The sequence below is a fragment of the Aulonocara stuartgranti genome (genome assembly GCF_965226115.1).
Source record: "Aulonocara stuartgranti genome assembly, chromosome: 7".
Taxonomy (NCBI): domain Eukaryota; kingdom Metazoa; phylum Chordata; class Actinopteri; order Cichliformes; family Cichlidae; genus Aulonocara; species Aulonocara stuartgranti.
The window spans coordinates 56,406,000-56,419,140 of NC_138945.1; the positions used below are offsets into that span (position 1 = coordinate 56,406,000).

The 13,141-nt window shown below is 44.1% G+C and overlaps 3 protein-coding genes across 5 annotated transcripts in view; 2 read left to right on the forward strand and 1 right to left on the reverse strand.

Annotated features, from left to right (window-relative positions):
* The first annotated feature begins 17 nt into the window (after window positions 1-17).
* cyp11a1.2 (cytochrome P450 family 11 subfamily A member 1, tandem duplicate 2) lies at window positions 18-2,974 on the forward strand. Its single transcript, XM_082539075.1, is given in 12 exon segments — window positions 18-264; window positions 267-299; window positions 302-328; window positions 331-439; window positions 611-766; window positions 897-1,096; window positions 1,204-1,407; window positions 1,513-1,673; window positions 1,757-1,923; window positions 2,059-2,137; window positions 2,250-2,441; window positions 2,528-2,974. Coding segments are annotated over 12 exon segments (1,548 nt in total). The 5' UTR covers window positions 18-167; the 3' UTR covers window positions 2,651-2,974.
* Window positions 2,975-3,120: 146 nt separating this feature from the next.
* On the reverse strand, window positions 3,121-9,913 carry ccdc33 (coiled-coil domain containing 33; the record flags this gene model as incomplete). Its single annotated transcript, XM_082538092.1, has 10 exons — window positions 3,121-3,400; window positions 3,486-3,551; window positions 3,656-3,774; window positions 3,858-3,948; window positions 4,062-4,193; window positions 4,294-4,382; window positions 5,589-5,808; window positions 8,658-8,721; window positions 8,821-9,023; window positions 9,869-9,913. The coding sequence occupies 10 exons, from the start codon at window positions 9,911-9,913 to the stop codon at window positions 3,254-3,256; spliced, it is 1,176 nt and encodes a 391-aa protein (XP_082394218.1). The 3' UTR covers window positions 3,121-3,253.
* Window positions 5,719-13,141, forward strand: part of stra6 (signaling receptor and transporter of retinol STRA6) — a 67,296-nt gene continuing 59,873 nt past the window's right edge. The window contains exons 1-3 of one of the 3 annotated variants that reach the window (XM_082539074.1): window positions 5,719-5,927; window positions 6,070-6,190; window positions 6,291-6,377. The gene's annotated coding sequence lies outside the window, so the exon portion shown is untranslated. Of the gene's footprint in view, window positions 5,928-6,057; window positions 6,191-6,290; window positions 6,378-13,141 lie in introns of all 3 variants that reach the window. The other 2 variants (XM_082539072.1, XM_082539073.1) reach the window with 2 other exon arrangements.

Consider the following 13,141-nt stretch of genomic DNA (forward strand, 5'->3'; position numbering starts at 1 on the left):
GTTCTTTGGTCTATTCTGTGAGGTTCAACTAGAAAGCCTTGATCAGGGCAGAAAGGGGGGCCGACTCTATAGACCAGCCTCTCGCCTCCCTTTTTGCACCAGGTGTCCTTGGCAGAGCCAGAGTAGTTGCTGAAGGTGGAGCAGAGTGAGCATTTTTTGTTGTTCAGATGGCCAAGTGGAGTGTTTGGCGTAGCCCTGTGACGCTGCCGCTGTGCTGGGCAGAGGAGCTTACAGCAACAGGTGTGCGCTGCAGCAGCAGCATGCCGGTGATCAGACAGGCATGCTCGGAAAGCAGCAGCGTCGTCAGGCCTTTCAATGAAGTTCCTGGACTGTGGAAGAATGGCTGGGCTAACTTGTACAATTTCTGGAAGTTGGATGGCTTCAGAAATCTTCACCGCCTCACGTTGCAGAACTTCAACACTTTTGGACCTATTTACAGGTAAAGGAGTCCAGGCTGTTTGATTCGTTCTACATAAAATGAAAAAATTACTGCACATGGCTGACCAAAACGTGATGGGTTTTAAGAAAACAAAAAAACAAACCTGTAACCTACAATTTCCAAGGTCAAATGTTCATCTCACAATTTCTTTTCTTGTTTTCTGTATGGCAGAGAAAAAATAGGTTCTTATGAAAGTGTAAATATCATCAACCCCGAGGATGCTGCCATCCTCTTCAAAGCAGAGGGCCATTATCCTAAAAGGCTGAAGGTTGAACCATGGACATCATACAGAGATTACAGAAATCGCAAATATGGAGTTCTTCTTAAGTACGTCCTGTTACTGTCCTCTTCCAACTCTTCCACTATTCAGACACTTTGACAAAACCAGTCTCTTCAGTAAGCATTACCAGTGTTAGCTAAATACTTTAAAATAATTACAAATCTGATTGTCACACAGGAATGGAGAAGACTGGAGATCAAACCGTGTGATTCTCAACAAGGAGGTGATTTCCTTGAAGATGCTGGAAAACTTTGTGCCTTTGCTGGATGAAGTGGGCCAGGATTTTGTGGCCAGAGTTCACAAGAAGATCAAGCGAACTGGCCAGAACAAGTGGACCACTGACCTCTCTCAAGAACTCTTTAAATATGCATTAGAATGTAAGACTAACATTTATTTAAAATATTCAATTCTAATTATTCCTGCCTTTTTTAAACTCAATCACACATCACTTGTTTCTATCTCATGTTTGTTTTGTCCAATATAGCGGTGAGCTCAGTGCTGTATGGTGAGCGTCTGGGTTTGATGCTGGACTACATTGACCCAGAAGCTCAGCATTTCATTGACTGCATCACCCTTATGTTCAAGACTACCTCGCCCATGCTGTACATACCTCCTGCTCTCTTGAAGCAGATTGGATCAAAGGTGTGGCGCGACCACGTGGAGGCCTGGGATGGCATATTCAACCACGGTGGGACACATAGGTTGAAAATTTAATTCTGAAATTTCAAAATACAGTTTTTGCTTTTACTGTGGTGCAATTTCTTGTTTCATTTCTGTCCTTTCGTTGCATCAGCGGACCGCTGTATCCAGAACATCTACAAGAAGCTACATCAGGATGCAGGCACTCCAAAGAAATACCCAGGAGTCCTGGCAAGCCTGCTCATGCTGGACAAGCTGTCCATTGAAGACATCAAAGCCAGTGTCACTGAACTGATGGCGGGTGGAGTAGATACAGTAAGGAGAAAAAAAAAATTTAAGTATGAGGAACTGTGTGACTGTTATCCAGATTTTTAAGGCTGCTTCTGGTTGTGTTACAGACTTCTATAACGCTTCTGTGGACGTTGTATGAATTAGCCAGGCACCCCAACCTCCAGGAGGAGCTCAGGGCAGAGGTGGCTGCAGCTCGGGCCGAAAGTCAGGGAGACTTGCTGGAGATGCTGAAGCGGATCCCTTTGGTCAAAGGTGCTCTGAAGGAAACACTCAGGTGACTGAAACACATGTTCAAGACATTTAAGATAAGACCAGAAAAGATACACTTTATCAGAATGAACTTTTGCAATTCTCTTAGTTCATTAGTTTGTGTTTCTTTTATAAAAGTGGTTTTCTTTCTGTGTCTCAGGTTGCATCCGGTGGCAGTGAACTTGCAAAGATACATAGCAGAAGACATAATTATTCAAAACTATCACATCCCAGCTGGGGTAGGAGGCACAAAAACATATAAATGATGTATTTATATTTGAGTATTTGACCATTTTCATACAAACTGTCATGCATGTTGTTGTGTCTGTATATGTCTGTATGTGTATTCAGACTCTGGTCCAATTAGGGCTGTATGCTATGGGAAGACACCCCAAGGTGTTTTTTCGTCCGGAGCAGTATAAGCCCTCTCGCTGGCTGAGGACCGAGACCCACTACTTCAGAAGTCTGGGCTTCGGCTTTGGGCCCCGTCAGTGTTTAGGACGAAGAATAGCTGAAGCAGAGATGCAACTCTTTCTTATCCATGTAAGATATAAAGAAAATAATCAGCAGTATTTCCATATATATGTGGCACACTGACATCATACAAACTGTCTGTGCTACCTTTGCAGATTCTCGAGAACTTCAGAGTGGAGAAACAGCAACATGTGGAAGTAAAGAGCACCTTTGAGCTAATTCTCGTGCCAGACAAGCCCATAATATTGACTCTGAAACCTGTACAAGCAAGTCAGTAACATCGCGTTTGATGAAATTAACTGTAAACGGCTTCACAAAACTCCACAATATGAACAACAAATGAAAATCTTCCAACCTTAGAGTTGTAGGGAGAGCAAGAAAAACACAGGAAGGAAGGAATAAGTTAAAGAGATACTGAGGTAAAAACCTCAGTTTTTACCTCAGTATCTCTATAGCTAGACAACAAAGTAATGATACATATTGTAGATTGCTTAGTGAAAAATGTGATTACTAAGGGACATGTACTATGTGTGTGAAATATACTAAAAATCAGGAATGCATTGTGCAAATTTATTCCACTTGTACTTGGCAAAAACTTTCATTTATGTACCAATGATGAATAAAAAAATACAACTGATACAAAGTATCTGTTTTTATATGTAATTGTCTATGGTTTACATTTTAAACACACTTTTTCAGATTAAATCATCACATTTGAATTAGATCTAAATTTTAAATCACAGACTCTGTGTCCCATCAACAGTTCAATTCATTTGCAGGTCTTTTTACAGGTTTTGCTTCTGCTGTCCTCTTTGCTGGTATAAGGAGCTGTAGGAAGTAACATGCAGTATTTGAGAATATTAAATCCCTTCATACCATAATTATATGGAGAAGGGTGAGGCCTGACTGACCGAAGGAACATTTTGAAGGATTGCTGTGGATGTCCGGATGAAGCCGTGCCTGTGCTCGCTCAGTTTGGTCAGCATTTCTTGCTTCTCTCTCCCCCATACTTTAGCGTTCTCCTCCAGCTTTAAAGATGCAAAAGAAGAAGAAAAAATATTTATAAGGAAATAAATAATTAGACCAAGTATATCTTATTTATATTTTCTTAACCTGAGCTTCCAGTGTTTGGATTCGTGCTTCAGCCCTCTCCAATTTATGTTGTAAACTCCATTCCTCCTTGAGTGTAAAAATAGAAAAAAAAATGTCACTTTTAGGAGTTGCGAGGGAAAATTTGGATACTATCATAGTCATTTGCAATATTTAAGGAGTTTAAGAAGTACCTGGTCTGACTGCTGTGTTTTGAGTGGTGCAGGCAGCTGGTGAATCCTTTCCAGCTCTTTTCTGAGACGGCCGTTCTCTGCTGCTAAGGCTGATTTCATTTCCTTCTTTTTAAGGCCATCTTCTCAGCATGAAAGGAGATCAGACACTCCAGTCATTGTCAGTGCTTTTGTGATCATAATTGTTCCCACTGGGTGCACCTACCTCTTTCCATTAGCATCAGCCTTTTGTCACCACGATGAATATTCTTGTCTCTGAGCTTTCCATCTAATGCTTTCTCCATTTTTTCTATGACCTAAAAATAAGGATGGCACAAACATAAATATCCCCACATGCGAATTATAAGCTGCTAGTCACATGAGAAGCATATTTACTATCATGAAATTAGATTAGTAACAGACTGTTCACCTCTTCCTGCTGTTTCACTGTGGCCTCTAAAGTTGCCATCTTTGCCAAGTGACTCTGGTGATGCTGCAGATCCTTCTGCTCCTGCTGGAGGACTCTGCAGAGCTTTAATAGCTCCTGCTCACTATCATTTTTCTGCACAAAAAAACAATACGAGTTATATAATCAATGGAAAGACACTTTCCTGAGACGTGTTTTTAAAAATATTCATAATGTGTGTGGTGTGTTTTCTAACCCGGATGAGCTCATTCTGCAGATGTTGTATGCGGTCCCTTTGTGTGGCGGCCTTGCTCACCTCACTGGCGAGCTTGAATTTTAGAGTGGCTTAAAAAGAGCAGAACAATCATCAGAACTGCAGAAACTGTCTGTCATCCCTTACTTACAGGGAACGTGTTTTTTGTACATTCACTTAAAAACTCGATCGCTGAGCATATCTAAGTAATGAGTTCGAATTTCACACTAGTTTCAATAACATGTCAGTTTTATGCCATGTGCTTTGGACCAATAATAATCAAAAGATCCATCAATATACTTTTGAATTTGAATGGATCTTTCGGAGGGATGGGAGTTAAATCCTATCCTTTTGCTTTTGATGTTAGCAAAGAGACCTTCTGGAACGTCCTTTCCCCGAGGGCCACAAACTGTCCTTCAGGAGATAAGGGTTGTAGTACACACGGAGCTTATCGTGGTCCATGGCCTGAATAAGCTTCCTTATCACAAAATGACAGTCTGCCTGGGAAAGGACACTCACAAGGATTAACGCATGCTGAGCAGCCTTGGATGTCATGACTTCATCTGCCGAAGAAATGACCTTAAGTCTGTTACGGCACTGAGAGAGAGCTAGCTGGGTGGTAAATTATCTGACTTTAGTGGATCAGCACCTAGTCCTTTATTTGCTCTTAACTTCTTAGGAGTTTAAAATTTTGCTCTGAGACTAAATGATGGTGTGTGGATAATATAAAGCTGAGTAAAACTTAAATGTTAAATTTATTTAAGTGTCAAATCACAACAACAACATCCTCAAGGGACTTTGTATTGTAAGGCGAAGACCCTACAATAACGCAGAGAAAATCCCAACAATCAGACAAACCCCCCATGAAGAAGTAATGGGCAACACTGGGAAGGAAAATTGATGACAGGGGAAATAACTAATGATGAAATGCAGAGTGATGTATAAACACCCAGTGAGTGAAGAAGAAACATTCACGGCATCACGGGAAGCCCCCAGCAGCCTAGGCCTATTGCAGCATAACTAAGGGAGAGTTCAGGGTCACCTGATCCAGCCCCAGCTATAAGCTATAGACTTATAAGCTATATATGCGAAATGGAAAGTTGTAAATCTAATCTTAAAATTAGAGAGGGTGTATATCTCTTGAGTTCAAACTGGGAGCTGGTTCCACAGGAGAGGGGCCTGAAAGCTGAAGGTTCTGGCTCCCATTTTACTTTTAAAACATAAACTCTACTTTTAAATGCCCCCGTGAACCACAAGCTACCAGAGAGTGAAGTTAGAGTGATATATTACTTTTGTACCTATTCGGTCAGCAATTTCAGCCTTGGTCATGACATCAATGTCAGTGTCGGCCAGAAGATCTCGTCCAAGGTCCTGCTGCAGAGACAGATCACTGCGGAGCTGACTGTTTTCTGCCTCCAAAGACAGCACCTGTGTCCTAAGTGTTATTATGTCTTCTGCCATCCTAGACATTGCTGAGCGATAGTTTTCAATCTCCTGATGGTGAAAGAGTGCCTCACATTAGAACATTTTCAGTGGCTTAAAAGCAGAGGTGAGAAGTAATGAAGTACAAATACTTTGTTACTGTACTTAAGTAGAGTACTTAAGAAGTAACCAAGTACAAATAGTAGAATTGTCAGGTATCTGTACTTTATTTGATTATTTATTTTTCAGACAACTTTTTACTTTTACTACCTACATTTTTATACAAATATGCGTATTTTCTACTCCTTACATATGCAAAACAGTCTCGTTACTTTCGGTTCAAAGGTTCATTTATAGCTTATAGGTGGGCCGGAAGGAGTGCAGGTGTCCGCAATTTGTGTTCGCGGTACTTCAGAATCAAGCTAGCGCCACAGAAGAGGAGCGAGCATAACGGAAGTAACGTTTTGTTAAGTGGCAGGTAAGTACAAATTAAACGTTTCTATCAGCAAAAACACGCAAACTTTTTGTGTGCAGTTTGACGCACAGTGTGTCGCTAGCTAAAGGTCTGGATTTCCTAGGGAGAGAAAAGCGTGCGTGATAAATTCAATGAGAGATGGAGGAAGACAGACAGGACGTGAGAGGAAGAAGAGAGGTTGTATTTAAAGGTAAGAAGTGCTCAGTGACTCTGATGAACTGCAAATTTAAAGCTTATATGCAATGTCTTGTTTTGATAGATTATGTGTTTTCATTTTTGTGAAACAAACTAAGCTATACTAACTTTGTGCCATTCAAATGTTGCATGAATATTTGGGGTATTTTGCCCAGGATAAACAGGGTAGCTTGCATTAACGCACCTTGTTGGACTGTATCAAAGTGGCTGTGGTTCTTATGGTTAGAATAAGGTTACATCAAATGCATCAGAGATGAATTTGCATTTAAACTGATGATGCTTAGATTAATTCACTGAATCCTAACTGTATACCAGCTTTATGCTGTCTAGTATAAAGAAACAGTATAGTGTCAGGGGATGGACATCACCCATGGTAGCTTGTGAAAATGCTGACATCTTGTTGAATTCAGTTATGTAAATCCACAAAGAGCAGCAGGTCAGCTGATCACAGCGTGTACACTAAGAAAATCTACTGACGCTCACATTAATTGTTATGAGTTGGAATTCTTTTTCCCACTGAGCCACTACAGAGATCTTAGGATTCCCCCCACCTGTTGAGTCCCACTATAACCAATGACTTACTCGTTTTCCTGTTTAGGTGTGGAGGCAAAGTTACCCTCTACAATGTAGGTAACAGAAAATAGATATTTTTAAAAATTCTCTTTCACTGTTTGTGTCCTACTGGTCTACTACTACTTGCATTGAACCTTATTAGTGCCTGTCAGATCAATAAATGCCATTCTTTTTAGTGCTTATAGTGGCATTTTACTGTCATGCACTGACTGGTGTCAACAATAAATTCACTGGCCTGTAAACAATTTGATATTAGTGGTTATGAGCGAGCGCCACCACTAGATGTCTCCTCAAACCCATGTCTTAAGAGAGTAATACAGGATGTATTACCATAGACACACAAACAATTATAGCAGCAAAAGGGATGAACAGGCTTGAACTGGTTTTAATAGGATAACTGGTAACTTCTGGTTTTCAGATATGCATGTAGCATGAGACACGGGGTATTACTGCAAGCCATAAATGAATGTAATCCATTGACTTGGATGTTCCTCTAATTGATTGGTTAAGGTTTGGTATAATGTATTCATAACTCTGGCTCCTCAAATTCATAAGGGCATACCACTCCATCCTGTAAAGGTGTTTTGTTAGGGGAAATTTAACCGGGGATTTTGCACAAATTTTAGTCGTTTACTCATGCATGCACACACGTTCCTCTCTAAAAGCTGAATTTCTGTAGAAGCGAGCAAAAAATATATATTTCTGGGAAATTCTTTAAAGAAATTTGTTTCTTTAAAGGCTGACAAAATGAGTCTGGGAGGAGAGCTTTTTTATCAAAGCATTTCTTTGTACAAGGCCCCTGGATGTTGTCTAGCAGCGTGCAGGACCCATTGTTCTGTCACATGCTCTTCTATTGAGTTGAATAGCCAGAATTGAATGGAGACAAGAGGCAGGTCCAGCTGTATGTATGAGCAGGGGGGTGACGATTAGGGGATTCCAATCTTGGATGGTGTTGTTGTGTCTCCCATGGGACACAAGGGGTGAAATTGAGCATCTAATTGAAAGGGCAGGGACGAGGTGACAATCATGACTGTAGATGAGATGTCGTCTCTGCTGGGGGCCCAAAGCAGTGTGTGAATGAGAGCTCCCCGTGATGAGTCTGGAAAGTCCTTTTATGTGTTGAAAATAAAAGGGAATCTCTGTCTCTGGCTGGATCCCTTCTATTCTGTATGATATAAAGCCATTAAACAGGTCTGATGTCATGCATAAAGTCACGTCAGGACAGATGTATGACAGCTCGACTGAAACATGAGGATTTCACATTTGGCTGCATTTTATTAACCACATTATTTTACATGTAAAGTATTAATAATCATTGTCTATTAAACTTTAAATATGCACTTTTGCACTGAAAAATACTTGTTGATAAATTAAGCACATATAAAATCTACACCCACAGACAATTTAAGGCAGTGTGCAGACATAATAGTCTGGCTGTAAATAAAACAGGAGAAAATGGCAAGATATTCGAAAAGAAAATGTTATTGGAACACTTTAAGCCTCATCAGCTTAATCCTCCTTCAGTGCAATTACAGTCAAGGAGAAATGTTAATGTATTCATTTTATCTCCAAACTGTGACTGTTTGTTTCATCATCTTCTCATTTCACTGGCCTCTCTGTGTCACTGTTCGCTAACTAAATATGACATAGGATTGCCTCACTGATTGATTGAACAGTTAAGATATTGGTCATGCCTATTCACCTTTGTTTGGAGGTCAGAGATCTCTGCTACGTGGGGATCATCCTCAAAGTCATGCGGAGGGGGCCTAAAGCATGAGAACACAATTGTAGTCTAAATTTAAGTCTTTCATTTACTTTCGAAATAAATCAAATAAATCTGTTTCTCATATATTTTTGCACCGTACCGCATGTGTGGATGAGGAACTTGATACATGCTGTTTATGTTAGGTTTGTTCTCGGTAGAGTCTGCCCTCTCAGCTTTAGTATTCTGGTCTAGCTGGGCAGTGCCTGGAAGCTCAGTCTTTGCTCTGCTGCGAAGCAGCTGATTATCTGGTAGAATCTGTGCCAGGGCATCATGAGATGGGAGATTGTATTTTCCCCTCTGAAACTGTAGAGCACATAGTGTTTGATTGTCACAAATGATTTCCAAACTTGCTCAAAGCTGTTTCAGAAACAAATGTTGTTAAAATCTGTATGAATATCAAACAAGCATCACTTAAAATGCTAATGGTCTCTTTTAACTTCATTTACTGTCCCAGAAACATACAAATTATGCATCATAACTTATTCAGAATAAATGATAAGCCAACCTGAAATGCCCAAAATATGTACTTGTTTGATTGGCCACTCCAGGTTGGCTCTAAAAGCAACTCCTATGATGAAAATGTAGAGCTTTGGACAAAAATGATTTTCTAATTATTCTTTGTCCACTAATCATACCAGTGCTTATAAGTCCAGTCTATATGACACATGCTAACTAGGCAGCTAGTTTACTTGGCTTCACCCCCTGTAAAAGATAAAAGTAGCTGAAGCCAAAGTTTAAGTGCCTCAAACCCGCATTCTTTTTTTTTTTATCAAATCCTTTGGTGTCAAAACACATCTTAAAGACTTTAAATCAGTAGTCCATCCATCTTCTTCCGCTTTATCCGGGGCCAGGTCGCGGGGGCAGCAGCCTAAGCAGAGAAGCCCAGACCTTTCTCTCCCCAGCCACCTCCTCTAGCTTATCCGGGGGAACACCAAGGCGTTCCCAGGCCAGCCGAGAGATATAATCTCTCTAGTGTGTCCTGGGTCTGCCCCGGGGCCTCCTCCCGATGGGACATGCCCGGAAAACCTCACCCAGGAGGCGCCCAGGAGGCATCCTTGTCAGATGCCTGAACCACCTCAGCTGGCTCCTTTGATGCGGAGGAGCAGCAGCTCTACTCTGAGCCCCTCCTGGGTGGCTGAACTTCTCACCCTATCTCTAAGGTAGAGGCCAGCCACCCGTCGGAGGAAACTCATTTCCGCTGCTTGTATCCGCGATCTCGTTCTTTCAGTCACTACCCACAGCTCGTGGCCATAGGTGAGGGTAGTGACGTAGATCGACCGGTAAATTGAGAGCTTCGCTTTTACGCTCAGCTCTCTCTTCACCACGGCGGACCGTTGCAGGGTGCGCATCACTGCAGCCGCAACACCAAGCTGTCTGTCGATCTCCGGCTCCCTTCTCCCATAACTCGCGAACAAGACCTGAGAGATACTTAAACTCCTCCACTTGGGGCAGGAACTCATCCCCGACCCGGAGTGGGCACTCCACCCTTTTCCGGCTGAGAACCTTAGTCTTAGATTTGGAGGTGCTGATCCTCATTCCTGCTGCGTCGCACTCGGCTGTGAACCATTCCAGTGGTTCTGTTGGCTACATTCATGAAGCCAACAGAACCACATCATCCGCAAAAACAGAGATGAGATTCCGAGGCCGCCTAAGTGAAAGCCCACCGCCACTTGGCTGCGCCTAGAAATCCTGTCCATAAAAATTATGAACAGAATCGGTGACAAAGGGCAGCCCTGGCGGAGCCCATTACCCACCGGGAACGAGTCCGACTTATTGCGTGCACCTCCCACAGGACACCCCGAGGGACACGTTCGAATGCCTTCTCTAAGTCCACAAAACACAGGTAGACTATTTGGGCAAACTCCCATGCGCCCTCAAGTATCCTTGAGAGGATAAAGAGCTGGTCCAGTGTTCTGCGACCAGGACGAAAAACCGCATTGCTCCTCCTGTATCTGAGGTTCGACTAGCGGATGAACTCTCATTTCCAGCACCCTGGCATAGACTTTCCCAGGGAGGCTGAGGAGTGTGATCCCCCTGTAGTTGTAACACACCCTCCGGTCCCACTTCTTAAAAATGGGGACCACCCATTTTTCTGACAGTCTTGTCTGCCAGTCCAGGGGTACTGCCCCTGATCTCCACGCAACATTGTAGAGGTTTTTCAACCAGGACAGCCGTACAACATCCAGAGCCTTCAGGAACTCGAGGCGGACCTCATCCACACCAGTGGCTCTGCCACCAAGGAGTTGTTTAAGTGACCTCCCCCCGAAATTGGCGGGTCATCCCCCTCATCCCCAGACTCTGCTTCCTCCTCGGAAGACATGTCAGTGGGATCAAGGAGGTCCTTGAAGTATTCCTTCCACCACCAGACAATTTTCTCAGTCAAATTCAGCAGCGCTCCAACAGCACTATACACAGTGCAGGTAGAGCACCGGTTTCCCCTCCTGAGATGCCTGACGGTTTGTCAGAATCTCTTCGAGGCAGTCCGAAAGTCTTTTTCCATGGCCTCTCCGAACTCCTCCCACACCCGAGTTTTTGCTTCAGCCACTGCCCGACCCGCATTCCGCTTGGCCTGTCGGTACCTGTCAGCTGCCAAAGTCCCAGAGGCTAACCAAGCCCGATAGGACTCCTTCTTCAGCTTGGTGGCTCCCTTCACCTCTGGTGTCCACCATTTGGTTTGGGGGTTACCACCACGACAGGCACCAACCACCTTACGGCCGCAGCTTAATGCAGCAGCAGGAGATGCTGAACATGGTCCATTCAGACTTAATATCTTCAGTCTCCCTCGGAATGCTGTTGAAGCTCTGCCGGAGGTGTGCGTTGAAGATCTCACGGACGGGGGCCTCTGCTAGGCGTTCCCAGCACACCCTCGTTAGGTGCACCGGGTCTGTCCAGCGTCCTCCCCCGCCACCTGATCCAACTCACCACCAGGTGGTGATCAGTTGACAGCTCAGCCCCTCTTTTTACCCGAGTGTCCAGAACATATGGTCACAGGTCTGGTGATATGATTACAAAATCGATCATCGACCTGCGGCCTAGAGCTTCCTGGTGCCATGTGCACTTATGGACACTTATGTTTGAACAAGGTGTTTGTTATGGCCAAACTGTGATTTGCACAGAAGTCCAATAAAAAAACACCGCTTGGGTTCAGATCAGGGAGGTCGTTCCTCCCAATCACACCCCTCCAGGTCTCGCTGTCGTTACCCATGTGAGCATTGAAGTCTCCCAGTAGGACAACAGAGTCTCCAGGTGGAGCACCCTCCAGCACCCCACCCAGGAACTCTAAGAAGGCTGGGTACTCTGAACTGCCACTCGGTGTATAAGCGCAGATGACAGTCAGGACCCGTTCCCCGACCCTAAGGCGCAGGGAACAAACCCTCTCATCCACCAGGAAGAACCCCAACGTACAGGCAGTAAGCCGAGGGGATATTAGAATACCCACCCCAGCCCGTCGCCTCTCACCAGGGACAACTCCAGACTGAGACAGAGTTCAGCCCCTCTCCAGGAGACTGGTTCCAGAGCCCAAGCCATGCGTAGAGGTGAGCCCGACTATATCTAGCCAGTACCTCTCAACCTCATGCACTAACTCAGGCTCCTTCCCCACGAGAGAGGTGACATTCCATGTCCCAATTGCCTGTCTTGGTAGCCGGGGATCAGTCCGCCAGGGCCTCTGCTCCTGGCTGCCACCCGGCACAGAATGCACCCAACCCCTACGGCACCTCCTGCAGGTGGTGGGCCTGCGGGAGGATGGGCCCATGTCCCTTTTTCGGGCTGTGCCCGGCCGGACCCCACGGACTAAGGCCCGACCACCAGATGCTTGCCCTTGGGCACCCTTCACGGGCCTGGCTCCAGGGCGAGGCCCCGGTAACCCTATCCCGGGCAGGGTAAACTGTTCCCTCGATGTTTTCCTCATAAGGGTCTTCTGAATCGCTCTTTGTCTGGTCCCTCACCCAGGACCAATTTGCCATTGGAGATCCTACCAGGGGGAAAAAGCTCCCGGACAACATAGCCCCTGGGATCCCTGGGACACACAAACCCCTCCACCATGATAAGGTAGCGATTCACACATCTTAAAGACTTTAAATCCGTAGTTTCAGGTCTATTTTGTAAATTGTGGGCATTCTGTGAGTCAGAAAAAGGAGGATTATGCTCACTGGCTAATGACCTGTCAGTTAAAGGTTTTTACTCAGTTGTGGTGTCCTTGGTTTCTTTGTCAGATCCACCTCTTGCTAGTCTTGTTCAGTATCAGAACACCAACATGGTGATAGCAAAAACGTTCAACTTGAGACTTTAACCCTTGTATGGTGTTCGGGTCTGTGAGACCCGTGTTCAGTTTTTTTCAAAAGAAAAATTAAACAATTAATTATTTTTTCACGTGTAAATGTGTTGTGTCTTTCCACTCACTCCACTTGATTATAACTGAT